Source organism: Dothidotthia symphoricarpi (genome assembly GCF_010015815.1).
Source record: "Dothidotthia symphoricarpi CBS 119687 unplaced genomic scaffold P153scaffold_3, whole genome shotgun sequence".
Taxonomy (NCBI): domain Eukaryota; kingdom Fungi; phylum Ascomycota; class Dothideomycetes; order Pleosporales; family Dothidotthiaceae; genus Dothidotthia; species Dothidotthia symphoricarpi.
In genome coordinates, this window is record NW_022985010.1 from 482,740 (window position 1) to 508,904 (window position 26,165).

A 26,165-nucleotide genomic window follows, 5' to 3' on the forward strand; every position below is an offset into this window, starting at 1 on the left:
GTGGCAGGAGGATTGATTTTTTGGGGGGAAGAAGGAGGGGTTTGTGGAAGAAGTAGGGAATTCATGAAATCTATCTAAGAGCAAGTAGCTTTTCGCAGTCGTGACATCTCCGTCATACTACTCTACTAGTGGATCATACACAGGGAGAAGGAAAAGTTCAAGTCCCGACTACCGTCGCGCCCCTCGGCCTGCCCGACACGGGATCAACGTCCAAAGGCCCATCCACATGAACTTGCGGCCTGCCGCTAAGAGTATCGACCGTCTTCTTCAGCGCCATCCAGAACTCGTGCTTGGGGCGTCGGCGGTGCCACTCCGTCTCCTTCCTCTCGACCGTCTCCATCGGGGAGAAGAGCAGTTTCGAGCCCTTGATACCAACGACGCTGACTGACATGGGGTCGTCTTCAACAGCATCCGGGTCCAGACCAGCAAATGCCTCAATGTGCTGCATGGCCTTGGTCGCGAACCTGACTGCTCGCACGCGGTCCATAGGCGATGGCGTTGTGCCTTGCTGGAAGTGACCGGGCACACCGTGGCGGGACTCGAATTTGCCCTTGCCTGCTTCGGCGATCATCTGGGCGATGATTTGGACGCTGTATGTCTTTGATGCTTTCTCATTCACTAGAATCACCTTGCCGGACCGGGAGTTGCCCTTGTCCTGCTTGAACACCTCTGTCAGATGGTCCATGTCGCGGTCCAGCATCTTGATGTTGATTCCCTCCTCGGGAGTGTAGACGGCCAGCGCTCCAATACTGAGACCTGCGACTGTGGCAATGTAGCCAGACTCGCCGCCCTGTGTCTCGATGACGAACACCCTACGACGCGAGGCAGAGGCGCTCTGTCGGCAGGCGTCACTGTACTGGATCAATGCGTTCAGGCAGGTGTCTGAGCCGATAGAGTATTCTGTTCCGGGGACGTTGTTCGAGATTGTGGCAGGGATGATAACCTAGTATAGACTTAGTTTATTACCAGAAATATAGTGTTGGATAACTCACCATGGGAATCTTGAAGTGCTTGTAGAACTGGCGTGCTTTCCTCAACTCGGAGACAGCGGTGAAGGCCTCGAAGCCTCCAACGACGAACAGCGACTGGATGTTGTACTTGCTAAACACCAAGGCTACAGTCTCGAGGTCCTCGCTGGGCAGACCACGGTTTGTACCAATCTCAGACCCACCCTTTGAGGCCCATGTCTCGGCGTCGATCCATTTAATGTCTCGAACTGCGCCCATCGGTTTATCAGAATGATGGCGAATGATCCCAGGGAAACCGTTGTGAAGAGCAATGGGTGTATGTCCGCGAGCGATACAGTACGCCACGGCAGCACGTGTGGCAGCGTTCATTCCTCCGGCTGGCGCTCCAACGTGAATGATACCAACGCGCATACGTTTGTTCTCTGGTAGTAGGAGGTCAGGCTGGTCGGCAGCTGTTGTAATGTGATATGACTTGTACTGCTCTTCGAATTCGGTATCGCGGAGCTCCATGGCCCTGTGGAAGTCTTTGTTTCCAATGGCTACGGCGACTTCTTTGGTCTGAGCGACGGCTTCCAGAAGAGGTCGACGGACGATCTTGTTTTCTTGCATGCAGATGACGGGGCTGGGAGTGTCGGGAGTGGCTTCCAGGACTGCATTAACGGCTTCGGCGCCCTGTAGTGTGGAAAGCATGCGATCGTAAGCACAAGGAGTACCTCCACGCTGAACGTGGCCGAGAGTTGTGATTCTGGTGTCGAGCTTGGCTTCGTTGGAGAGAATGTCCTTGACCTGTTGGGGTGTGATCTTGTTCAGGTTTCGGTCAATGGCCCCCTCGGCGACGACGACAATGGTTTTCCGCTTGCCCATGGCCCTCTGCTTCTTGATCTGTTGGCACATCTCCGCCTCCCAGCCTTCGTAAGGAGGGTTCTCGGGGGTGAAGACAAAGTCTGCTCCAGTCGCTACGCCAGCACTGAGGGCGAGCCAACCACAGTGTCTGCCCATGACCTCGATGACAAAGGCACGCTGGTGACTGACGGCCGTCGTGTCGACCGAGTCGATGGCTTCGCAGATGCGGCCAAGGGATGTGTAGCAACCAATGGTCGCGTCCGTCATGGAGAGATCGTTGTCGATGGAGCCGACCAGGCCGACGATGTTGAGGTGCTTGAAGGGCTGGATCTGCTCCTCGGTGAGCTCCTTGCCCTGGACCAGCTCGTCGAGCAGGCTGGGCCACTCGTCGCGGAACTTGTCTGCACCAGTGAGGGAGCCGTCACCGCCGCAGATGATGAGGGCGTCGATGCCCTTGACGATCATGTTCTTGGCGGCTTTCCGGCGACCGTCTCGCTGCATGAACTCCATGCATCGCGCTGTGCCGATGAGCGTGCCTCCCTCAGACAAGAAGCCTCTCACATCCTCCCAGTGCATTTCTTTGATCATGTCTCCACCCTTGACGAGTCCATCGTAGCCCTCGTAGATGGCGTACGCCTCGCAATTGTTGTGAATGGCCATGCGGACGACGGCTCGTACTGCTCCGTTCATGCCAGGAGCGTCTCCTCCACTGGTCATGACTCCGATCCTCCTCTTCTTGCCCTCAAGGGGTGGGGGCAGGTCGGTGGGCGCCATATTGGGTGTGCGTATGTGCAGGTTGGAGGGGGTGTTGAAGTGCGAGAGGGATTCAAAGAAAAGGATAGTTGAGTGTGTTTGTTAGTTGTATCTTCAGTAGTGGATCAGGTATGAGGTCAAGGTGGGTAAAGGCGCTGTGTCTAGGTAAAAACTGAATGAGGCCGAAGAGCGGGTCCCTTCAGGTGTTGAGCTGGGCACAGCTTTGATAGTGGGGTAGCTTTGGCGGACCTGTAGCAACTAAAACACGGGTTTGAAGCAAGTGCGCCTATGATATTTATGCTGTTGACACACTAGTCACCGCCCAAGTGGCCCATGTCTATCGTGCGACGATAAGACTTACGTTCACCAACACCGTGATCAGAAGTTTGTAGAAAGTGTTGTTCAGCGTCTGCAAGATGCAACATGACGTGCATCACCCCACCACGGCCACGGCGACCCACATGGCCATCCTTGCCACAACCCTCCGACTCCAACGCCGATCTCTCGCTCACCGTCGTCCACTGCTGCTGATCACCTGATGAGGTACTGGTTACCGTCAGGATACTTTATATGTGCTCCAGGGATAGGTATTCGGTCCTGCGTCTGTACTGTGCGCCACCTACAAGAACCGGACTAGTCTCAGGCACGATTTTCGATCACTCCACCGAAATATTTTCTTTCCATGAGAATCTACGCCATAATGGCCTCGAGCATGGCGTGTCTGCGTTGCAGCGTTGGCGGCATTGTGCCATTGTTTGGCCGCACTCCCCCCACGTGGCCGTGATAGTCGACAGGTGTCGTTGCGTTGCCATCGTACGAGAGAGTTGCACTGCTTGAACCCAAAAGCACGTTGTGGTCACGAGCTTACGTTGGATATGATTGAGTCAGCAACATAAGCAGGGGCTCCAAAAGGCGAGACACTGGACAACTGCGTCGCCATCAAGCAAAGTTAACGGCGTCGTTCTTAGAAGAGATGTGTCTTAAATTTGATCATGGCGATCGAACCCTGCATGAGGAGAATACGAGTAAACATGCACAAGAAATGTTCCCCACCAGCCTCGGTTCCGGCCAACGTCATAGCTCTAATCTTCCGAAACATCACCCAGCAGCTCCCATCCTGAACCAACGACACCACAGAGCTCCCCACGTCCCACGGCAGCCACAATGGCATCACGAATTCTTTCTCCAGCTCCGCGCGTCGCGACAACATGTTTCCGCCAACTCCCAGCCCGCATAGCCGTCCTATCACAGCGCCGTTACGTCTCCGCATACGGCTACGAACAAGCCAAAGCACTCACATTCTCAAACTACGGCGAACCACCAAGCGTCCTCTCCCTGCACAGCCACTCCATCTCGCCGCCACATAACGACCTCATGACCCTCCGCTTCCTCGCCTCTCCAATTAACCCCGCCGACATCAACCAGATACAGGGCGTGTACCCTTCAAAACCAAACTTCACGACCAGTCTCGGGACAGCAGACCCAATCGCTGTCGCTGGAAACGAGGGCGTAGCCGAGATCATCGCGCTGGGCGACAAAGTGAAGAGCGAGGGATTCAAGAAGGGCGATTGGGTGTTTATGAAAGGTCCTGGGTTCGGAACATGGAGAACACACGCGAGCGCCACAATAGACCAAGTCGTCAAACTGGACGATGAGATGCGACAAGGCATCTCGCCAATTCAGGCAGGCACTATTAGTATCAACCCATGCACAGCATACCGCATGTTGCGCGACTTCACAACGCTCAGCGAAGGCGAGTGGTTCATCCAGAACGGCGCAAACTCGGGCGTCGGGCGCGCGGCAATTCAGCTAGGCAAGAAATGGGGATACAAGAGCATAAACATCATTCGCGGCCGCGACGACAAAGCCGCAGAAGACAAGCTGAAGAAGGAACTAAAGGAGCTCGGCGCAGACGTAGTCATCACGGACACGGAACTCCAAAGCCAAGGCATAGAAGACATGTCCAAGGAGTGGACAAACGGCGGTCGCGAACCCATCAAGTTGGCGCTGAACTGCGTAAACGGAAAAGCCGCTACAGCCATGGCTAAACTACTGTCCTCCTCGGCGCATTTCGTTACGTACGGCGCCATGTCCAAGCAACCCCTCACCATCCCCGCCTCAATGCTGATCTTCAAGAACATCCACTTCCACGGGTTTTGGGTGAGTCGGTGGGCGGAGAAACATCCCGACGAGAAGAAGACGACGGTTGCGGATGTGTTGGAGATGACGCGCAAGGGCGAGTTTAGGGATATTCCCGTCGATGAGATTAGGTGGGAGTGGGAGACCAAGGGCGAGGAGCTGATTGCAAAGGTCAAGAGTACGTTGGAGGGTTATCGGGAAGGCAAGGGGGTGTTTGTGTTTGGAAAAACATAGGAAGGGTGCTAGGATGTGGGGAAAAGATCGGATGGTTGTAGATATGCGTATCATCAGGTATTCATGCTCTTTTTCACAGGTACTGTTTGATTCTGCTCTTGTACCCACGACAACGCCTTTCCAACCTTCTTTACTAAGAGTGCAAAGCCTACTGCAAATTCACCCGCGTCCCGTTCCCTGGCAGCTTCACTCTAAACAGCGGAAACGGCCTCTGTCTCCTATCCGTCCCCGGGAAAAAAATCTTCAGAAACGCAAACTGATTGGCCGTAAAGTACAAATACCCATCACTCGCCACGGACACTGTTTTCGTCAGCACACTGCGCCCCTATTTACGCATACGGGCAACTTACTCGTATCGACCCAGCTGATCCTAGGATCACGCACATACATCGTCATAGACGCGTTCAGTGGGTTATAAAACCCGATCTCATTCTGCTCCGCATTGCCCGCGTAGATGAAGCCATTGGTGTCTGTCTCGAAGCCGTCGCTTATACCCCTTTGTCCGCGACGCCGCACGTCAGCTTGGGCTAGTAACTCCGAGCTCGCGCTGCGATCGCGTAGTCGCTTGGTCGATACGCTGAACAGTCCGCGTCCACCAACAGGGCCGAAGTACAGCTCCTCGCCATCAGCAGACAGTGCGATGCCGTCGCTGCCCAGCGGCGCAGTCGTGACTGGCATGCCCGGACCGGGGATGTAGTACACGGGCTGTCCCCATACGTACGGCACGACGCCGCGCTCAGGACGCACTTCAGGGATGTTGTCTAGATGGCGCCAGCTCTCGCCGGTACCTAGATCCACGATAATGATGCCGTTGCGCCCCTCGCTGCTCGAGTCGGTGATGTACGCCACGCCCTCCCCCGACGCAGTGAGCTGCGCGCGCAAGTCGAAGCGCACGTCGTTGAGGTACGTGTCCGGGAACGCGACGGTGGTTGGGAAGACTATCGTCTTGAGTACGGTATTTGAATCGAGGCTCACGGCGATGAGTTTCGGGCCCCCGTAGCTAGCAAGGACGAGCGTACCATCTTCGGTCAAGACGCGGCCTGTGTCGAGGATCCAGAGGCGGTCTAGAGGGTCCAGGACGACGCTTTGCACGCCGATGAGGTGAGTTTGGTAGTTTGCGCCTGTGGGGGGCGTGGTGGTGTAGTTTATTGCTCCGCCTGGGGGGTTGTTGATTTCGGCGTTTGGGTAGGGGGTTTCGGTGTTGTTGGAAGTTAGTTCTGCGACTGTGTATTTGTTGTTTGTGCCTGTGTTTGTGTTGTTGGCGTCGAGGCCGCCGGGGTAGTTGGAGAACTTGCGGCCGGTGCGCGATACTGTTATGCCTTTGCCATGGCGTTAGTGAGGAGACTGGGATCGGGGATGGATGGGTGAAGTGTTGGACCTACCTGTGGGCCATTGGTCATTGTAGAGATGTGCAATCTCGAGAGGTGGCCCTGCGATACCTGGGTCGCGAAGCAATTGTTGCGCGCATGTTAGAGTTAGTGCACTCGCAGTTAGCAAGATCGAAGAAAGCATCTTGACGACACGACGGGACAGTTTTTAGGCGTGACATGATGTGAGCCTTGTGTTTGGTTTTATAGCTCCAAAGCTACTCCAAATGATGTACCATTTATTACCCGGTGAGGTTGTCAAATCTCGACGTCATTGAGGTGTCACGAATTGATCAGTCGACCCGAGGTTATCAATATAGCATGCCAAGAGCTCTGGATAATTTAGACTCTACTCCGTGACTGTTCACTAATACTCTGACAAAGGCGTAGTTTGTAATCTTGATGAGTCTGAGGCGTAGTATGTTTATTCTAAGAACTAGCGTTGACGAGAAGCGGAGGCATACAACCGCGCTGTGCCGATGCAATGTGGTATTCACGCTACATCCGCAAACCATCGATGCGCCAAAGCTTCCTGGGCTGTGATCCGCCTCTTCGGGTCAACGCTCGTCATCTTTCCAACTAGGTCCTTGAACTCCGGATCGACATCTTTCCACAACGCGAACGGCGCCCGAGGAAACTCTGCGTTGAAACCCTCTGCGATCACTGTGAAGATCTGCACCCAAGGGCTGTCTCCGAGATGCTGGAGCAGGCCATACAAACTGTCTATATCAGAGAAGTAGGACAGCTGCCGTTCGAGAACGATAGCCAGCTTGTCCTCTCCATCTTGGAGTTCTTCATCGCCGACAGCCAAGATGACACGTCTGGTGAGAGCATATATGCACTACGTCCCGTGAGAAAATGAACATATATATGCTCGTTCAATACTCACGACAATCCCAAAAGAGAAGACGTCAGATGGCTTGGAAACCTGACCGGACGCGTGAGCCTCGGGACTCCGCCACATCCAATTCCCAACCTGCCTTCCCACGATGGCGCAGTCGTTAGGAACATACGCAGCATCCTCAATGTCGGCAATCTGGACCTGGGTAACGGTAGTGGAGCCACCTGTCTCATTCCAATCCACCATGATATTATCGGCCTTGATGTCCGTATGCACGATACCTTTGTCGTGTAACGCCGCAATACCTCGCAGAGAGTCCTTTAGCACCTTCTTCGTCAGAGGGAGAGACACATCTCTCTGCGCGAAAGAAAGCAGATGGCCCTTGAAGTATCTGTAGGCAAACATCGATTGATCAGGAAGTGCGTCGTCGGCCACTCGGACGTAGGGGCACTTTCGAAGATCATTGAACATATCTTGGAAAGGTTTGAAGTCATTCTTTGACACGCTCTTCAGGACGTATTGCTGGTTACCAGCTCAGCAAACGGGGTGTTAGCAGGGTTGTAGACCTCCAGTTTAGACTAGACCCACGAAGCAAGGTATATACGTCCTAGCGGTCCTGGTTTGTCTTGCAAGACTCGTTCAATGATGTATCGTCGACCTGATAGGCCTGCAATGCGTGTGACTGCAGCCATGGACGGCGGGGAGCGGCAAATTGTGCTGTCTCAGGTTGTATAAGATGATGACGAGTCTTACGCATACACGTATGGCAAGATTGTAGCAAGTTCGAGCAATAGGTACATCATGTAAAGAAGGCGCAGAGCCAGAGGTGCATAGAGAGTGAGACTTTGCAGCGTCACAGCCAATCAGAAACAATGCCCGTTCCAACTAGCGTCAGGCATCGGCGCCACGTTCGCCGCTTTTCTTTCACTTGAGAAAGAACACTCAAATTTCACGATCTGCATCATAAGACTTCGCACTATTAGTTATGGCCTATCCTTTCTCGCGTTACCTGTACATCCCAAATCAAATTAGAGTTACAAAAGGTTACTATGTTTAGTATTTACGCGCTGTAGATGTACGTGACGCCAATTAGAAACGTGCTTGGCAGACCTATGGTAAGCGTCTTACACAGCAAGACATGGTATTCCCAAGGGGGGCCTTGTCATGGGGGCCAAAACGCGAAAAGACTGAGTCGACTTACAAGTAGCGCCTACTGCCATCCAGGGCTCTGCTAAGCATCACCAACCTCGAGGAATTAAGCCGCCACAAACAAGTGCCACCGTCGATTATGGCTCTGTTCGGACGATGGGCTCCTTCGCAGAAACGAAAACCATCTCCGTGTTCGCGGCAAGGCTGGCGCCCTCCAGCTCTACGATGGTGGAATCTTGTCATCACCATACTCATATGTTGGTTTTTCATTGCTGTTCTTCAGTATTATCTCCACAAGAGTCAGACTGATGGTGGTGTCATCTTCGCTTCGAACATCAATGATCTGCCTCTTCGACGCTCCTTCGCGTATCTCTACATGCCGACTATCATCGCCGTCATCTTCAGCATCTTCATTGTGTGGATTGACAACGACGCCAAGCGCTTCGAGCCATATCGCCAAATGTCCAAACCAGACGGCGCGTTCGGCAAAGACTCGCTGCTACTTCAATATCCTTTCGACTTCATGCCTTTTGTACCATTTACTGCAGCTAAGAGAAGGTAGGTTTCTAAAGCAAGTGTACAGCGGTCAAGATCCATGAACTGAAAGCTTACAGGCACTGGCTGGTTTTCTGGGCTTCCCTTGCTACATTCCTGACCACATTTGGCATTGTTCCTCTCCAGGCTGGTATCTTCGCGAACGAAAACGTCACACGTACCTTCGCACAAACATTTGCTGTGTCAGAAAGATTCATTCATTCGACATTACAGGAGTCAACACTTACATTGAGTTACACTCACTCTGCCTATGGGATTCTTAACCTGAACGAGACGCTGCCACCTTTCATGACACGGAACTACACCCTTGCACCCTTTACTACGAGTACACCCAGCAGCCCAGCCGATGATTCGGGCACCTGGAAGGCCAACACAACTCTCTATAGTATGGATTTGGAATGCGAGGATGTAAACACAGTCGTTGTGACGAAAATGAGCGAGTTGGAAGACTACACCTCACCCATGACGCGCTTCAACAACTCCGTTGGATGCTCGATCCTCCTCGGCGATTTCAACAACGACACTATCGGCAGCATAATTGATACTAAGAGTAACCAATTAATCCCCCTTAGCGATGATGTACGATACAGAACCTTCTCGAGCTTTTTCGCGGGTTATTTTGTAGGGGATCGTTTGTCGACAGAAGAGATTGGTTATTCATTGGGGCGCCCTGCCTGCAACGGGAGTTTTTTCGCATCATTCGTTCGTAACAAACTCAGCGAAAGCGATCCACCCAACAATCTCACTGCAATATCCTGTCGACTAAGTTACTATGAACGAGATGTGGATGCGACAGTTGACGTTGTCACGAAGACACCACTCAAAGTCGTTCCTCTTGGGCCAAAGCGGCCTCTGTCTGTCGGTCTATTCAACTCCAGCGACTTCGAGGGAACACTCACTACTGGCTATCATTCAGCGGGATTCAGGAGTGATACTTTGATGGGAAATGGTATACCTCGATATCTCGAAACGATCGACGAGCTGGACTTGACTCAGCTCCAAAGATGGAGCACAGGTATGGAGTTCCCTCCAATGACTGCAATGGCTATCACGACCTCACAACGCCCCATCGAAGCCTTCTTGGATCCGCTCATCCTGGGAGAAGCCTACGCAAACGCCTATAGGCTTCTGTTTGTTCGTGCGATGGTTGATATCCTAGCGACTGACTTCTCTACATCAACACGAGAAGTTGCTGGTCAACGCGTAACACATGTTGAGGCAGTAGTGCTGACACCGGTCTTTACCTATCTTGTTGAAGGCCTTCTTGGAGCGGTTTCGGTCGCGGCAATCGCACTGCTTGGCATTGGCGTGTTCAGATGGAAGAGTATAGAGCTCAAAGACGATCCAGGTATGGCTCACTACTTACTTTTGGTTTGGCGCTTACAATGCAGGCTCTGTTGCTGCAGTCATGTCAATGGTCGCCGACAGCGCCCCTCTGGTCGCGAGCTTCGAGGATCTGGACTGCTCTTCCACATCTTACCTGCAACGAAAGCTACGAAAACGAGGTTACCTCCTCTATACCGATGATGCTTGCAGTCGGTGAGTCAGTGACCTGTCCTTTGGTCCAAAATCTAATAACCTACAGCATCACTGAAGTAACACCGCCTATCGAGTCCCAACAGCGCTTGTTAGAAGATTCCAAACCAGAATCAACAGATGATCTGCGAGTCATAGGACCCATTAGACCTACAGAATTCCGGTTGATCACTGCTATTCCTTTCATCACTCTGTTTGTTGTGCTGATGATACTCCTTGCTATCCTATTTGTCAAAAGTCGGCCACAAGGTAAGTCAAACATGCACTGCCTTTTTCTCTGCCATTTTATCCTTCTGGACTGCTGTTGACAATTATCAGGTCTACCGTTACCCTCGAAAAATCAGACCGTGCAAAATCTTGTCACCGAATATCTGCCAACAGCAATTGCAACTCTTATAGAACCTACGTGGATCCTGATCAATCGTCTGCTTTGTGTATTACAACCACTTGAAGAGTTGCGAGGCTCTAAAGCACCAGCATCGAAATCTATCTCGTTAAATTACACGTCACTTCCGCCGCAGCTTACAATCGTCAAAGCTATGCGTGCCAGACATCTAGTGCTAGCCTCAGTCTGTGCAATGTCACTTTTGGCGAATCTTCTCGCGACAAGCTTTGCAGGTCTATTCTATCAAGACACAACTTACATGTTTCATCAGACTGGGTTCCCGCCGCCATACGAGGCACAATTCGTGAGTATCAATGGTTCTTCTGGCCCACCAGTCGACGGACGTCCTATCGCAGCGTCTCTCCAATATTCTGGCGCGTATCAAGGAGGTACTGGCGAAGTACAATTTCTAGTGTCCGAGTCGAATTATACCCGTAACACATCATTGCCGTCGTGGGTAGATGAGACTGCCATGTATCTTCCTTTCAGAGCCGCTGACTCTACGGCGCAACTTACAGATGGTAGCTATCGAGCACGTACGAAGTACTTCACCGCAAAGCCGAACTGTAAGCCCCAGGTCTTCGGGCAGGATTATGAATTGCGCCTGTGGAACACTGACAGGAAGTCATCGGATCCGACAAGAAAAGAGGATAAAGCCCCGGCCAGCTTTTTTGAGATCAAAATCCCTGACACAGCTGGCGTGTCGACGCTTTGTTACGCGCCTCAAATAGTGACTAAAGAGTTCGGCGAGTCACTTGGCCAGGGCAGCCGACCGATTGTTGCTGGAGATCCTTGTCCAACTGGCAGAACAGCCGCGGAACTGTTGACGACGTTGATCGCTGGGCGCAACGCCAGCAAGCATGACTGGGACACTTGCAGGTCTGCTGTAGCCGTAGGATGGATGCGTACGACGCAAGGGAATTGTACACATCCCCGCAAGTTCATACCCACAGATTTCGAGGAAGCGAGCAGCGAAAACACATTCTTGATGACGTGTCAACCAACAATTTCGGTTGGCGACGCTGATGTTCATGTAAACGGTCAAGGCGTGTTGCAATCAAAGGTATCGGAATTCTCACCAGACGCCGATCAGAGTGCGGATGCACTCAAGAAGTACTCCACCAATGGGCTGGATAGTCTTGTGGCACAGTCAAACCTCTTCATATTCCGCGGACGGTACTCTGGTTATCACAACGACTCATTTGCTAGCGAGTACCTCCACTACTTCATCAATCGGGCGGTAGGAAATCTATCGCTGACCGATCCAACTGGGCCGCTCCCTACCTATGCAGACATAGAAAAACCATTGGAAAGGGCGTATGCGAGGCTCTTCGCAATCTGGCTCGGTATCAATCAGCATCTCCTTTTCACGCCAGCAACAGATACAACGACTCAGATCCAAGGTTCGGCAATCACTCAGGAAGAACGCATATTCTTTACGGTTCCTCTCTTTATCATATCCGAGGTCATCCTTGGAATCTACATCATCGTTTCTATTATTCTATATCTCCGTCGCCCTGGCCGCTATCTTGCACGCATGCCTACTTCTATTGCCGCTGTCATCGCACTCTTCGCCTCGAGCGCCGCTGTCAAGGATCTCCAGAGTACGAGCCATATGTCGAACAAAGAACGGGAGAAGTACCTGAACGATTTAGACTGTAGATACGGGTATGGAAGTTATGTGGGGGGTGATGGAAGTGTGCATGTGGGCATTGAGAAAGTCCCGTACGTAAGGTACATGAAAGAGACTCGATTCGAGCATTCGAGGGTCGATCGAGAGATGAAGAGGAGAAAAGAGGCGAAAAAGGAGGCGGAGACGACGGTGGAGTACGTTCCTTTGGAAGATCTGGAGGGGAGGGAAGGAGAAACACGACATGCTCCAAGCAGCGGAACATGACCTGCATATGCACAGCCAGGTTTTGGGGAAGTGGTATCACTAAGACAGGCATAGTCAACACCGCGCTTCCTAGTCCCAGCCTCTCAATTACTTCCCTCGACGGAACCAAACTGCGTTCTTTTTCCTCGGCACAACAACGATAAGGGTGATACAGCCGTGTCGCAAGGTGTGATTGATTGCCCTAAAGAGGAGTAGATTAGGCGTGTAAAAGAACTAACTGTCGCGTATCAAGTCGAATATAGGCCTCGATTGCAATTGTCAAATCAATTATCGAGTTAATGCCATATCGTTTCCCCACTAGTCAGCTTCGCGGTTTTCACCCTCGACCAAACTGAGAGGACCAGTCTTGAGTACGCAGTATAAGTATAAAAACAACATTGAATTTGCTACGAAAAAATCAAGGGTATCAAAAACGGCCAAAGCCAAAGACAAAGCCACAAATCATTAACCATTAACCATTTCACTCCCAAACAAAAGAACAACCTACCGCCCGGGCGGATGATACGCCGAATACTGCGGCGGCTGCGCAAACTGCTGCTGCTGATGGACCTGCTGCTGCTGAAGCTGCATCTTCGCATAGTCCTGTGGATTATACGCATACTTCTGAATCTTCTGCCTATCTCCGCTCTCTCGTTTCTGCCTGTCGTCGTACTCCTCGCGCGTTTCCTCCATAGTGGGTAGTTCGGCGGTGAAGGCCTTTTGGTCCGGGCCTTCGGAGGGGGCGAGCGAGCTTATCGAGCTGCGGTTGTCGTTGGCGGACTGCGACCAGCGCGCGTCGGGGAGGTGGGGGGAGGGCGCGGAGGTCGAGGCGGTTGAGGTCGAGCGGCGATGGTCGCTGGGGTGCAGCAACCCTGGGGAGGATTGTGGGTGGTAGAAGTCGCCGGGTAGTTCCATGACGACGTTATTCTGGCCGAGGAGCTGGTCGGGCGCGACGTGCTGGCCTGGTTGTTGTGGGAATGCAGCGCCGGGGTGGTTGGGCGACATTGGCGACGGGGGGAGGTGGTATGTGAGTCTGGGTGATGTCTGCGGGGAGACCTGGCTCTGCATCGAGCGGCGGTCTGCTGGGTTGACCGTCTTGAGCTTCCCGCCCTGCATCATGCCATGCAGGATGCCCGAATCAAGCAGCTCGGCCTTCCTGATCAGACGCTCGACGAGGATCTTGGACGCGGCTTTGGTCTCCTTCTTGACGAAGCTGACCATCGTCATATTGCATTTTATCTCGATATCCTCGCGTAGATACAAGCCCTCTGGCGGCGCGCCAATTCCCATCTCATGTGTCTGCGGAGGCTCACCCGGCTGGTTGCCGCATATCTGCCATTTATTGCGCAGGTCGACTCCCGCGGGCGCATAGATATGCGTCTGCAATCCCCAGGGCATGTCGTGGAAGACGCCCTTGAACTTTATCGCGCCGCTGCCATACTTGCCCATACCGGGGATGTACTGGATGCGCTGCGAGATCTCATACCACGTCGAGTAGAATTCATCGCTGGGGGCGTCGCGCGGGGCTTTAATTGCGTTATGGCCGGTGACAAGCGGATTCAACTCGATGACTTCGCCGTGGCTGTGTAGGATGTCGATTGCGAGTTGGCGCGGGATGAAGGACGGGATAGGCGTGATGTTTGTGTAGGCGGTTTTTCTGCGCATCATCTTGGCGGGTGTGGAAGCTTGGGGTTTCCAAGGCGTAATTGTGTGTGTGTGTGGTTGTTGGAGGAGAATTGCGAAAGTCGTCAGCAATTGATGTGCCTTGCGTCGCGGCCTTAACTGGGATCTGGCATCTGTTAGCTGCCTGACTGATCTGCGGTTGATATTGCACGTGGCGCGGCATGATGTCAGTCAAGAAAAAACATGGCGTACCGATAGTACTTGGGACGACGCCAATCTTGCATCAGTAAATAGACTCTGAAACGGTTTTGCGCGATGCCACTCGCTGTTTGTTGTCATCGCGAAGATGGATCATATTTAGCCGGATCATCGTTAGGCGTCCAGGTACTCTCGCACTCAGGCTAATCTGTCAGCTTGCAGGCTTATTCACCACAGCTATGCTCAGCTTGTCATACTTAACATTCGCATTCTTTTTCTCTCGTAGTCACCGCTAACATAGCGGCCGCTTAGCCTCCACCCGCTGCTCTGTTGGGCGCATTGACTAGTTCGGAACCTGGCGATCCGACAGACAGCGCCTCTTGCCAAGCAAATCGCGCAGTAATGCCATGCCTGACGCGTGCGTGTAAACATTCGTATCCTATCGCGCGTCCATTCGGAGACTGATGCATTCTCGGATGAAACATTTCCGAAGATCGGCCTAGCGAGGATGGGGAAAATGCTTCCTGGTCGCTGGAGCGTGTGTCATTTCAGCGCTGACTCTTGACGCGCTGCTGTGTAATCGTAAATGTGGGTTGATGCGCTGCGACTTTGGGACTATGCAGGCTTATTTGCGAAGGTTCTTGAGTACCCCGCTTGACCCTTGATAAATGGCTGATTCTAGCACATTTAGTCGTAGTTCGATGGTAAGAAGTGGAGAGAAGTAAGAAAAAAAAGATTAACACTCACTTGGGAACAACGAAACTGTCATCAAACCCCACACTAAGTACAGAAAATCATACCACACTCTCACCGTTCTAACATCTACATGGTACGAAAGTACATGTTTGATTATACCGACCGAAGAAAAGCTGCACCATGCTCAACTCTGAACAGCTTTCTCCCCTTCTCTCGCACCATATGTTTCCTGCTCTGTTATCGTCTTCACGCCGACGTGTATCTTCCAATGCTACCATCAGACCGATGATTTCGTCAACCAGAAGAGTCCCTTCGCATCCCACACATCCTACCGCCTAACCGCCACATTACCGAACTACCTCTTGCCCCGACCAGTACCATCCCACTCGAGCAAAGAAAAACATGCGACAGACCGACGGTATTGGTATCACTTGCCCACCCGCTCTTTCCGCAAAACAAACTCTTAATCATCTCCACCATCCCCAACCAGATCACCTCGCACACCTCTCTGTCGACGGTAGATCGCACCAGCCCTTTCATCAGTCACTGCCACCAGACGCGAGATACTCGTATCGAGTACACTCTGTTCCGCGATCGCAGTTGATGCACGACTTTTGAACAAGCTCTGCGCCTGACTGAACTGAAACGGCTTCAACTTGGGCTGCTCTGTCGTCGATGCCGGCACGGTTGGAGCGGAGGATGGAGGACTCGGGATTCCAGTCATGCTTGCGTCGCGGAGCCAGATGCCACTCACCCGGCTGAGCATTTGAGGGCGTCCGTCTGGGTTGCATCCGGCGTTGTATCTGTCCCAACTGCTGGATATGAGTATGAGGTTGGAGAGTGTGGAGTGTGTAGGGACTTACACTGGGATGGTGATGTCTTTGCAGTATTCTGCGAATGTTGGTGAAGTTGTTGGCATGGTTGGTGAAGTCCGTACAGTCGAGGTAACCGCCGTGTGAACATAGTCTTCAATCGCTGTCGTTTGCGTTGGAGATGAGTCGGGTTCTAATAAGGGGCTCATGTCAGGGATGATGTGCAATTAATGGCAAGGGATGTGGATAGACTTACGGGCCCCAGGAACAACGCGTCCCAAGCAGGGCATGAGAACAAGAGATAGCAAAGCAAGATGCGCAAGTACTGGCGGCGAAATCATCTTGGAGACGGAATTGGACCACAGAGCTAGCGGGTAAAGAAGAGTACAGGATTGCGAGATGAAAACGACGTAGTCGAATAGACAGTTTGTGATACAAAATAGAATAGAACACAGAGTTATACTTATACCTCTATACCATACTTAAGCCACACATCCCATCTACGAGAACGCGACAAACTACTTCCCGATACGGCGCTCATACAACTTGACGCAGTATACCCTGGGGAAGACGTTCTTACAAGAGGCGTACATCACTATCGACTACGAGCGGGGCGATTTCTCGGTCCATCAGGCTCTGTTTCTGGCAACCAACGAGAAGCAAGTCATCATGTCTATTTCGAGTCTGCAAGTAGCTGAACCAGCGCATCCGTTCGTCCTGATCACGGGTGTCATTGCAGGGATATCGATTGGCGTTGCGATTCTAGTTACACTCGTGCTCTGCCTGTTATTGTGGTTGATCCACCATCGGAAGCGCGCAAAAGAGGTGAGTTTGTCGATAACTGAGGTGGGGAACCAAGAATTACCTGATCAGCCAAAGTGCGAGGCAGATAGGCAGATAGCGTTGCGTTTAACGCGACAGATGGCCAGCCATTTGCCGAGATGGAGGGTCATGTGTTCCCCGAGCTAGTTTGTTTGGAGTCTCAACCAAGGGATGTAGCGAGTCTAGACTCAGGATCGATACTGAGTACCATATCTGAGGTAGGTGATGGTAGAGAGGACAGTATCCAAGAGCCGATTGCTGCTGCGACTGAGAAGTGGTACCCCCCACCAGGGTGGATGTGAGGAATGTGTTGTCATCTAGAGTGAAAGTCATATACATATGGCTCTTCTGGTCATTGCTCATCTGGAAGATATCAATATCTACGCAAGCAATCCTATTGGAACATAGCGGGCGAAGTTGATAGGAGGGTTTACAGTGAGCCCTTCTAGCCTACGGAGATGCAAGCAAGACTATCGTGCCTCCCAATTACCTAGTCGTAATACTAGGAACCAAGATGCAGCGAGATCTTGCAACAGCTTGCTAGCTAGATACATCAATGATGAGTAAGGTAGGAGTCTTGCTCCTAAATTTATAGCAGTACACACCTAGTAAACGCTTTTATAAATTGATAGGTATGGTTTCGCAGCTGAGCCACAAAGACGACAGCTTACTTTGTCTGGCAGTCTTCGCTTAAAAGGGAGCTAGTGTGGTAACGCGTGAGAACATGTCATACTCTGGGTACAGGTTATACCGCTCAACAATATACCTACCTGCTGGAATTGTTCCCATTGCTTTCTCTTTATCCATTTGTTCGAACCTAGAACAAAATGTCGGAAGGCTGTTACTTGTCTTTGTCGTGTCCAAATGACCTCTTGTACGTTACTGTCGTTGCTGTCGGTAGCGCAAAAAGTGAAAACAAGCTTTCCTGCCCATAGAATCCAGTCTCGGAAGAATGAAGGAGTGAAAGGCAGAGACGCAAAAAGATGACCGACGCAGGGATCGAACCTGCAATCTCTTGATTTCGAGCAAATCGTAGTCAAGCGCCTTGCCATTGGGCCAGCCGGCCTGTTGTTTGATTGATGAACAATCTTACAGGCAAGAGTATATATATATGACTTTGGCAACTTGATCGATAACAGATTGCTGCTGGTGTTTGACAGGAAGAGAATTTTTTGAAAGTTTTCGTTGAATTTGGCGGACGTGTGGGTACGTCGGGACGAGTTCGGCGACGACCATGTGGGGCCGCAGAATAATATGAGACCTTGATACCTCATCAAACAAGACAAATGAAACCTTCGAACACCAACTATGCTCTTTCGGAAACAGGAAATGAGATAATAGTCGTACATTTTTTTGTCGATATCAATCGAAGGTTATCACCCAAGCCTTGACATATCGATTGTGATCAGTGAAGACATCAGAACCATTCGTAAACCAGTCTTCATGCTAGAACAAACCCAGGAACCAGGTTGGGTAGCTTTGAGATGTGAATGTCTCATAGAGTGGTGATAATATTCAATGGAAACCCTTATCGAAAGGACCAAGTGCCCAAGAATATAAACTCTTTCTGACCTCCTCAACGTTGTGGTAGCGATATGAGGGGGACCAGTCCATGAGAAACCCTGATAGAAAGTGCACAGAACGCATTAATGTTGACTAGATTCAAGCGGCGATCATCCTAATCTTTCTCGAGCATGGACGGCCGAGCTTGTATAATAAGAGGACCGAGAAATGATGACGTGGAGCTGCTGCCCACACAGACCCAGCGGCGCGGTCGCGTATTGTCTATTGGGATGTAAAGCCGCGGTGAACGTCTTTCCCTGGTCCGAGTGTAACGAGAATCCAGCTTGTACGTATTTGTACGTGCCGCCTCATGAGCCCCTCATCCCTGACACAGTCGATCATTTGATCTAAGTCGTGCCGTAACAACATTCCACGATGTCGCAGCTCGCTGGCTTGTACGGACCAAATAATCCTCCGCCACCTCTACCAGGTGCGCCGTCTCAAGGTGATTGTGGGCCATATGGGATTCCTCTAGCCGCACGTTCTACACCACATCTGGCGCCTCCGACGTTCGACAGAACATGTCAACGACAGCTCTCGTCCGTACAAGTGCAAACACCGCTTCAACATAATTCGCCTCCCGTGGTAGAGGATTATAGGTATTTCCGGCCGCCCCTCAAGTCGAACGAGAGAACCCGACAAGACCATCGGCAAGGTCGAGCGTCTGTCCAATCCCGTGTCCAGAAGTATACCGATGACATCTATGACCGCGGTCGCAGTCGCAGTCGTTCACCAACGCGTACAGACGACCGAGGCAACGAGCAGTGGCGGGAGCGATCACTTGCCCGTAAGTCCAAGGTTCAGAACCAGGAAGGGCTACACCATCAGGTTCAGAATACACAGCCCGTGAGGCACACCGCAGTGCGTACGTCTGATAACGCCTACGATCGGTCGCAGGGTTCATGGCCCCGCCAACAGTCCGTCAAGGGAGATACTGAACATGACAAACATGCCACGAAAACGCAACATATCCGGTCGAACACAGCTCTGGAAGATCTGCCACACCTACCTAAGTCGGCTCCTGGGACTGGTAAACGCAATCGTAGCTACAACGCGCGTGCCAAGCGACGAGCGTTGAAGCAACAGGCTGCATTAGGGGACACACAGAGACAATGGTCACCTGTTCGAGATGGGGCTAGTCCAAAGACCTTTGCGGATTCTCATCATCGAAAAGCCAGTGGCCAACGCCAGTCTCAGATGGACGGGAGAGAGTCGATGCATCACGATGGTCAGCCCGGGTGGGATCGATTTGTGCGTCCAGAGTTCCACGAATATGCTGGAGCTGCTGTTGCATCAGAACCATCTTACGTCGATGTCGAGGACGAGATCGACTGGGACGACGAAGACTTGTATATAGAGCCGCCTGCTCGAGACAGTACCTCAAGCCACCAATATGCAAAGATGGCTGAGCATGTAGTATCTCGACAACAGAAATTTAGCCTGGATCACACAAGGGGTGTGTCCGCGAAGCAAAGAACGAGCCCTGTCCCCTCGTCGGGCAGCTTTGCAGCGTGGCGCAAAGAAAGAGGAGGGACACATGACTCTACTATGCCGCAGGGAGTTCCTCAATTTGAGCAACGCGCGTCCGCCGCGAAGTTGAGACAAGATTATAAGCGTGGCCAGGATCAACGATTCGATGATCCGAACTTTATTCGCGTCGCAGACAATGCACGAACACAACAACGTCAACATCCAGTTCAACACAAAGCCCGAACTGAACCTCAACTCCAGCATGCTGCACACAACCCATCAATAACACGGAAGGAGCTTGAGACACCCGCGCCCCCGACAGCATATAACCTCCGAGGTTACGAAGCGCTCGTCTTGTCGCGCTCTGATACTCAGCGATTCAAGCACGGCAACGGAAAGGTTACACCCCGCCACTACGGTTCATCTGGAAACCGCGACCTCGGTCTTTGCTTTGCGACTTTCTGCACCAAATTTGCGTGTGAACTGGGTGTGAAATGTCCGTGGCGTCACCACCCGCTTACAAAAGCCGAGAAGGAGTGGATCGTGACGATCGGCGGAAAACGAGAAGAGGAATTTCTGGATAACGTGGACAGATGGTGGGCGTTACCAGACGTGCCCGTGCCCGGGGCGTGTATGCATGGCAAGAGGAAATAGGATGACAACGTGGCCATCCATAAGAGACCGAAGAAAGCATGGCGTGAAGAATGCGGCCACCAAACATCCGTGTTCGTTGGATTATGTAGACAACGTCCCGTGTCTGTGGACCAAGGTGGCTCTAGGACGGCGCGCAACTCACAGAGTTCCACCTCGCATATAAAGCCACCCTTTGACATCGTCGATACCCTGTAGTCCTACAAGAATGATTTTCGCAAATATGTCGAGATCGTCAAATCCTGCGTCTCTCAAAACGTCTGTGAAATCTAACTCTTTGACTAGGAAATGATTTTTCTCGTTCCACGCAACGGCAAAGTCAACCGCATCCTTTGCAAACCATAAATGTGCAGAAATTGTGACCTTGTTGTTTTGCGAAATGGAGTATGGACACAATGTGACTTGACCGCGACGCAGACGGCACAGGCTGATAAGATGGAAAATCGCCAGTATGGTGCGACGGACGGACTCACGGAAGATAAAAGAAGTCCATGCTGAGCGAGCAGCAACACTAGGATACAGCGGCACAGGGTCTGTTGGGTCGACTTGCTGCGACGCACACCCAAGAAGCGACTCCCCAGCTTGCTCCATATGGGGAAGCAGCGTCTCGGCAAGTCCGTTGTGAGACATATCACCACCGAACATAAGCATGAGCTGATAAAGCATCAAAGCGTGTGCCCGCGTCAACAAATCAGCGGGCGCTGTAGAAATCGAGGATGCCGTGAGTTCCTCAACTCGCAATATAATGTAGTTTTTCACAAACTCAGTGTTTGTGTTGTTCATCGCAATGTAGAGAGCGCAGGCAGCGCGAACATCCTGAAAATATCTTGGCATTTGCGCATTGTATAGCATAGGATGGCTCCAGGGTGTCGCGTTTGTGTCAACCATCATCTTCGGTACCAGCTTCAGTTGCTCGATGGCATAGCCCATCCGTGAGTTGATAGAAGGGGCTAGGTCTGTTGCGCAGAATGGTTGCCCAACGAGGCTCCGGGGGGCAATTTGATCTTCAGAATGGGCGGGCTTTTGTAAGAAGGCATTGAGAGATCCCAATGAGCCAATTTCAGCAGACAGGTCGAAGTCCAGAAGCTCTGTGTTGCACGCTATTGGAATATGATCCGTGTCCAAGTCGAAGTTGAGCAACATCGCTTCTGCACTTGGACAGTCAATCAAGGCATCGGAAACGTTGAAGTTGTCATGATCATCTATCATGGGATTTGGGGACAACGCGGCTCTTGGTCGAGGTTGTGAGGGATAGCAACAGGCCAGGTGTTGCCTACAGCAGCGTAAGCACTCTGGCTGTCGAAGATCGCATCGCCGCTTTGCCTTCGCACATTCGGAGCAAGATTTCTGTCGACCTTGAGAGTTGATGGTTCGGGCTGAACGCATACCGGACGCGTTGGATGTGACCAAAGGCATGACGTCGCGGTGGGAGAGAGGGGCGGCTCCTCGCGTATTGGCTAGCTATGATTAGTCATTAGCGTCGGCATTCGACACGAAAATCACGCGTCTGATCGCGTCCCTTCACACCGTTGCCGCTTCTTGCTATAAAGTATTGTGGTACCAAGCTGGCAACATCGTTTCATGTAATCACTTTGGCTGTTTCCCACTGCGGGCTTTCCCGTAAAGGTTGCAACACTACGTAGTACATGGGCACGGCGAAAGCGCGGGGTTTCTTCATTCCTGCTAAGTATCTATTGAAGACAATTTGCCCGCTGTGTGAGTCTGGAGTCTTAGATAAGCACGTTTGTCACCTCCACTAGCATTCTTGTCGTCACACAAGCCACTGCTGCTTAAGAGAGAGATGCCATCAATTATTTGATTAGTACTGCATAGAACGTCAATGGACTTGATACATGTCGTGTCCCATCATGCTTTCTTCAAGGAGTCTCGGGAGAAGCACGAAGACGAGGTCACGCAGAGCATCTTAGTCGTCCCAGGTAGCAAGCAAGTGTAGTTCACTTTTTCATTCGTTCCATAGTTAATCCAGTCGTCAAACTCTCAACAGAGTTGCTCCTTTGTCCTGTTTAGCGCCAGCCCGACGTCTCCAGCCTCCGATAGGTCCTCGTTCGCGTCGAGCTCAGATTGCCATGTCTCCTGACTCATCTACGTTGTCCATGATCCTTATGAAGACTTCCTAGGCCAGTATCATAGGCGCTGCGGCAGCGCCGTCGTCGTCTTCATCGTCATCGGCAGGTCCATCTCCACGTCCTACAAACTTCTTCCAGATACTGACAGCCCCCCAACAAATCGCACTTGAAGTCAACCAAACGCCTCCAAGAACGATGGGTACGCCAAATCCGGCCATGCCTGCGCTGGTTAGGATTGCGAAGGTCGAGCCAGCAGCGACACTTCCGATACCAGCTTGTATTCCTGCAGCGATACTGCCTGTTTTCTATTAGCCTGGTTCACATCATTTCTTCAAACACTTACCTGCAGCGATTCCACCAGCCGTGAAACCAGCCGCCGTGAGGAAGGCCGGAGTACAGGCAAGCAGAATAAGTGGAATGACAATCGCGGCGGTCTCCCACGGATGCTCTTTGACCCATGCCCCGGCTGCTTTTGCGACCTCGACGAAGTTCATCTTCCGCAGAGCTGCAATGGCGTCGTCGAACGCTTCCGCACTCTTTGTAATCCATGCTTGAAAGGCCCTCATGAAGTGATCCTCAGCATAGCTATTGCGTGATGAATTGGCAATGTTGCCGGGGATCCTGGCAGTGTACGGATTTCTGATGGAGTCTTGAGACCGTTGATCAGGTGTGCTCGAACGCGATGAGCTGGAGCTGGAGCTGGAGCTGCTCGCGAGTGAAGATGCTACGTCGGCCTCTTCATCCATCTGCTGGTAGGGTGTGATCTCGGGCTCTTGTTCGTCGCCCAGAAGCGACGCTGTCTCTTCGTCGTCCGTGTCCGCATCCTCCTTCTGAAATCTAGCTTTCGCCCTTAGTCTGGCTTTCTCGATGGCGACAATTGCCTTGAACGCGTTAGTAGCCACAGATGTCAATGCCGCTTCTCTGCTTTCTGCGTTGCCCATCGTTGGAAGTTACCACCGCAGGCGCTGTAGAGTTCGTGTAGTGGTTGGGGTTATGGGTTGGGGTTTGGAGACTGCCCCGAGGGGGATTTTATAGTGAAGTCGGTGAACGCAACGCGATCTTCACCGTGAAACGCTTTGGGACCGTACCAGTACAATCAGCCGTTTTTCTGTAAGACCTAACACTTCTCTACCTCTCCGATACTGCATACCTAGGAGCGTTGTGAACTTATTTTCTTTTCCAAGCTCTTTACTCTTTTCTTTGTTTCAATGATTCAACACTGATATCCCAAACTCTCAGGGTGTGCCTTATCACAGCGCTGCAATGTTATATGGAATTAATACGAGATTTTCATGTGTTGCAAAGCAATATCTGACTTCACCGCCGCTATGACTGTAGTACGCTATATACGGGCGTCATTTTGTCAAAGCTTATTCAAAGCGCTTTTTGTGTTTCACCATGCCTATATTCTCACGATCACCCTTTGCGTTCATGTCGCGCATGTATATTCTCTGTGGTATGCTATGACACGTGCTCTTCGACCACGGCGAGGAGGTGATTCTCTTGTCCAAAAGGGCAAAAAAGGGTCATATATGTATTCTCAGAAAAGAGTGGCCGAGGATGTTGAAGACCTAACAAGCCAAATTCCCGTCGAAACAGCCAACGCATGATGCCGCCACTTGACATTCCTGATGGTTTTCTATTGTCCGAAGAATCTCAATGGGGCTGCAATACACCATGAAGAATACGTAAACAAACCATGAAATCCCAGATCCATGGGTAACTTCGTCGCCTCCCGATCATATCCACCACATGATCTCTACCCTCAGCATCTCCTTTCAAGATGTCAATGACGCTTACGCTACCAACGCCTAAGCTAAGTCGTCTCATTTCGCCAACGACATCTTCGACAAGATTGAGGTTCAGAACGAAGATCAGCAAGCGCGAGCTCGGGAACAAGGTCTTGCAGGATCGGGTCGCCATAGCGTCTTTGGAGGAAGAAGAGTAAGAGCACGACACTGTTAAGTTGAACTAGTTCACTGGCTGATTGCGCGAAACTGGGATGGCTGAGAAAGGGCGCAGGACTCTTAGAAGGTAGAGCAGGTGTATTTTCCAGACGATCAAAATGTAGGTCGTTAAATACACATCACTGTGCAAGGAAATAGGTCTGGTTTAACACGAGTACCGAGATAACCAAAGCAACTGTGTATGGACCAGAAACGGGAGCTTTACATCTCGATTTGTCTCTACTGGAAGCCCACCATGTCGTGTCCTGCTATGACCTGGTGTATGACACTCTTGCCAGGTTGAGGTTCATTTACTGACCGAAGTGCATCGAATGACCGAAGTACTCAGTAATAGGCAGTCTTCTCTTCTCTTCGGCAATTAGCTCATCGACCTGATCCATTATCGAAGAAGATTCCCTGGCATCGGGAGGGGTATAAGAGTCTTCTTCCTCGTCTACCACATTCAGCCCCCAAGTTTTTGTCATCTCTACCTCGATTCTGTTATCTCCGGGTACCACAATTTCTTCCTCCATGCCGAGATAGTCGTCAACAGAGAACAATGCATCCTCGGAGAATTTATATGGATGTCGCGGTTTGACTGGAACATACTTCCTTGAGCGCTGATTTGATTAGTTTATCAGCCGTAGCTTTCTGGGAGCCGGTCTGACCTTCTCACGGCGACCTTTGGGCTTCTGTTCTTTGACTGCGATGCGGAGCTGATCATTGGTTGCTTGCAGCTCAGCTATTCTCTGGAGAAGTCCCTGTCGTTCATCGTGCATCCAAGCCGCAAGGTCACGCGCTGCTTTGTCCGCGCATTCAGCGTCTTCTTTGGCCTTGCGTAGTTCTAGCCAGAGCTCTGCATTGTGCTTGATGGCACATTCGTATTCTTTTATAACTGAATAGTAGGATTGCGTGTTGTGACTGAACGTTTGTGTTACTGGGAGGCACGGTGGGGGTGTGTTGAGCTCAGACGACTGCACATCGTTGGAAACACAAGGTCGCTGTAAGTTGTTATATGTGAGACCGTGCGATTCGTCGCCGAACATGCTCGAGGCCACGTAAGAATACATTGCCTTCGACAAAACGTGTGGGGATAGCAGGGGAAGGTTGCGGTTGCGATATGGTGATTTCCAAGGCCTCAGACGGTGGGCGCTGCAGCAAAAGTTAACCACGATAAATCAAGTCACTTACACAGGCATGGATACTTTACCTCCTGACCCTTTAGGACGACCACCCTGATCTCCTGCTTGTTAAAGTTTCTTGATGGTCAGACAGCTGTGTGAATAGTCGTTCCCGACTTCCAGACAACAACAAGATGGCGAGGAAAGGCTGTGACGGTCCGTTTGCCGAACTGGTCAACTGTGCTTGGCAAACACAACCCTACTCCTTCCACTTTTGGTGACTAGCGTGTTTCTGGCGCAATTTTCACGCTCGCAAAGCTGCCCGTCAATACACTCTCTGGGAACCAGTCATACAAACACATAATCGAATGTCTGGGTGATGCTGGAGCTATTACGAATACTTGCCATGAGGACAGCCAGCGAACGGTGTTGAAGGATTACAATGATCAGAATGAATTCAATCAAGCAGTGAGCAACTGATTATTTAGCTGTTCTCCAGTATTGAAGTCGTGCGTGTCGAATAACGACTC

General features: G+C 51.5%; 12 protein-coding genes and 1 non-coding gene across 13 annotated transcripts; 4 read left to right on the forward strand and 9 right to left on the reverse strand.

Moving 5' to 3' along the window:
• Nucleotides 1–157: 157 nt before the first annotated feature.
• Nucleotides 158–2,585, reverse strand: P153DRAFT_281699 (6-phosphofructokinase; the record flags this gene model as incomplete). The annotated part of the gene is made up of 2 exons (XM_033663154.1): nt 158–943; nt 1,047–2,585. The coding sequence occupies 2 exons, from the start codon at nt 2,583–2,585 to the stop codon at nt 158–160; spliced, it is 2,325 nt and encodes a 774-aa protein (XP_033527663.1).
• Nucleotides 2,586–3,537: 952 nt separating this feature from the next.
• On the forward strand, nt 3,538–4,937 carry P153DRAFT_372933 (trans-2-enoyl-CoA reductase-like protein; the record flags this gene model as incomplete). The annotated part of the gene is made up of 2 exons (XM_033669431.1): nt 3,538–3,589; nt 3,802–4,937. The coding sequence occupies 2 exons, from the start codon at nt 3,538–3,540 to the stop codon at nt 4,935–4,937; spliced, it is 1,188 nt and encodes a 395-aa protein (XP_033527664.1).
• P153DRAFT_331884 (major royal jelly protein) lies at nt 4,775–6,449 on the reverse strand (the record flags this gene model as incomplete). The annotated part of the gene is made up of 3 exons (XM_033665485.1): nt 4,775–5,237; nt 5,288–6,256; nt 6,320–6,449. The coding sequence occupies 3 exons, from the start codon at nt 6,447–6,449 to the stop codon at nt 5,086–5,088; spliced, it is 1,251 nt and encodes a 416-aa protein (XP_033527665.1). The 3' UTR covers nt 4,775–5,085.
• Nucleotides 6,450–6,677: 228 nt separating this feature from the next.
• P153DRAFT_420204 (kinase-like protein) lies at nt 6,678–7,837 on the reverse strand (the record flags this gene model as incomplete). Its single annotated transcript, XM_033672228.1, has 3 exons — nt 6,678–7,145; nt 7,194–7,667; nt 7,730–7,837. 3 exons carry the CDS (start codon nt 7,835–7,837, stop codon nt 6,798–6,800), a joined length of 930 nt encoding a protein of 309 aa, XP_033527666.1. The 3' UTR covers nt 6,678–6,797.
• A 596-nt stretch (nt 7,838–8,433) lies between these two features.
• On the forward strand, nt 8,434–12,667 carry P153DRAFT_331890 (uncharacterized protein; the record flags this gene model as incomplete). The annotated part of the gene is made up of 6 exons (XM_033665486.1): nt 8,434–8,852; nt 8,909–10,197; nt 10,241–10,388; nt 10,435–10,634; nt 10,704–11,376; nt 11,437–12,667. 6 exons carry the CDS (start codon nt 8,434–8,436, stop codon nt 12,665–12,667), a joined length of 3,960 nt encoding a protein of 1,319 aa, XP_033527667.1.
• A 385-nt stretch (nt 12,668–13,052) lies between these two features.
• On the reverse strand, nt 13,053–14,789 carry P153DRAFT_307949 (uncharacterized protein). The gene is made up of 3 exons (XM_033664680.1): nt 14,725–14,789; nt 14,522–14,670; nt 13,053–14,435 (listed from the first exon to the last, which is right to left on the reverse strand). The coding sequence occupies exons 2-3, from the start codon at nt 14,551–14,553 to the stop codon at nt 13,151–13,153; spliced, it is 1,317 nt and encodes a 438-aa protein (XP_033527668.1). The 5' UTR covers nt 14,554–14,670; nt 14,725–14,789; the 3' UTR covers nt 13,053–13,150.
• A 1,855-nt stretch (nt 14,790–16,644) lies between these two features.
• On the forward strand, nt 16,645–17,099 carry P153DRAFT_381721 (uncharacterized protein; the record flags this gene model as incomplete). The annotated part of the gene is made up of 2 exons (XM_033670065.1): nt 16,645–16,800; nt 16,869–17,099. 2 exons carry the CDS (start codon nt 16,645–16,647, stop codon nt 17,097–17,099), a joined length of 387 nt encoding a protein of 128 aa, XP_033527669.1.
• Nucleotides 17,100–17,142: 43 nt separating this feature from the next.
• P153DRAFT_153767 (uncharacterized protein) lies at nt 17,143–18,440 on the reverse strand. The gene is made up of 3 exons (XM_033662214.1): nt 17,568–18,440; nt 17,403–17,498; nt 17,143–17,341 (listed from the first exon to the last, which is right to left on the reverse strand). The coding sequence occupies exons 1-2, from the start codon at nt 18,144–18,146 to the stop codon at nt 17,403–17,405; spliced, it is 675 nt and encodes a 224-aa protein (XP_033527670.1). The 5' UTR covers nt 18,147–18,440; the 3' UTR covers nt 17,143–17,341.
• Nucleotides 17,782–17,863, reverse strand: P153DRAFT_t26. The gene has a single exon. It is a non-coding gene; the product is annotated as a tRNA-Arg (tRNA).
• Nucleotides 18,336–20,553, forward strand: P153DRAFT_153813 (uncharacterized protein). Its single transcript, XM_033662215.1, has one exon. It carries the CDS (start codon nt 18,736–18,738, stop codon nt 20,482–20,484), a length of 1,749 nt encoding a protein of 582 aa, XP_033527671.1. The 5' UTR covers nt 18,336–18,735; the 3' UTR covers nt 20,485–20,553.
• A 69-nt stretch (nt 20,554–20,622) lies between these two features.
• P153DRAFT_282877 (uncharacterized protein) lies at nt 20,623–21,624 on the reverse strand (the record flags this gene model as incomplete). Its single annotated transcript, XM_033663232.1, has 1 exon — nt 20,623–21,624. One exon carries the CDS (start codon nt 21,622–21,624, stop codon nt 20,623–20,625), a length of 1,002 nt encoding a protein of 333 aa, XP_033527672.1.
• A 991-nt stretch (nt 21,625–22,615) lies between these two features.
• On the reverse strand, nt 22,616–23,509 carry P153DRAFT_381724 (uncharacterized protein; the record flags this gene model as incomplete). The annotated part of the gene is made up of 2 exons (XM_033670066.1): nt 22,616–22,866; nt 22,912–23,509. The coding sequence occupies 2 exons, from the start codon at nt 23,507–23,509 to the stop codon at nt 22,616–22,618; spliced, it is 849 nt and encodes a 282-aa protein (XP_033527673.1).
• Nucleotides 23,510–24,752: 1,243 nt separating this feature from the next.
• P153DRAFT_393126 (uncharacterized protein) lies at nt 24,753–25,817 on the reverse strand. Its single transcript, XM_033671206.1, has 3 exons — nt 25,725–25,817; nt 25,183–25,666; nt 24,753–25,134 (listed from the first exon to the last, which is right to left on the reverse strand). The coding sequence occupies exons 2-3, from the start codon at nt 25,582–25,584 to the stop codon at nt 24,826–24,828; spliced, it is 711 nt and encodes a 236-aa protein (XP_033527674.1). The 5' UTR covers nt 25,585–25,666; nt 25,725–25,817; the 3' UTR covers nt 24,753–24,825.
• Between the last annotated feature and the right edge of the window lie 348 nt (nt 25,818–26,165).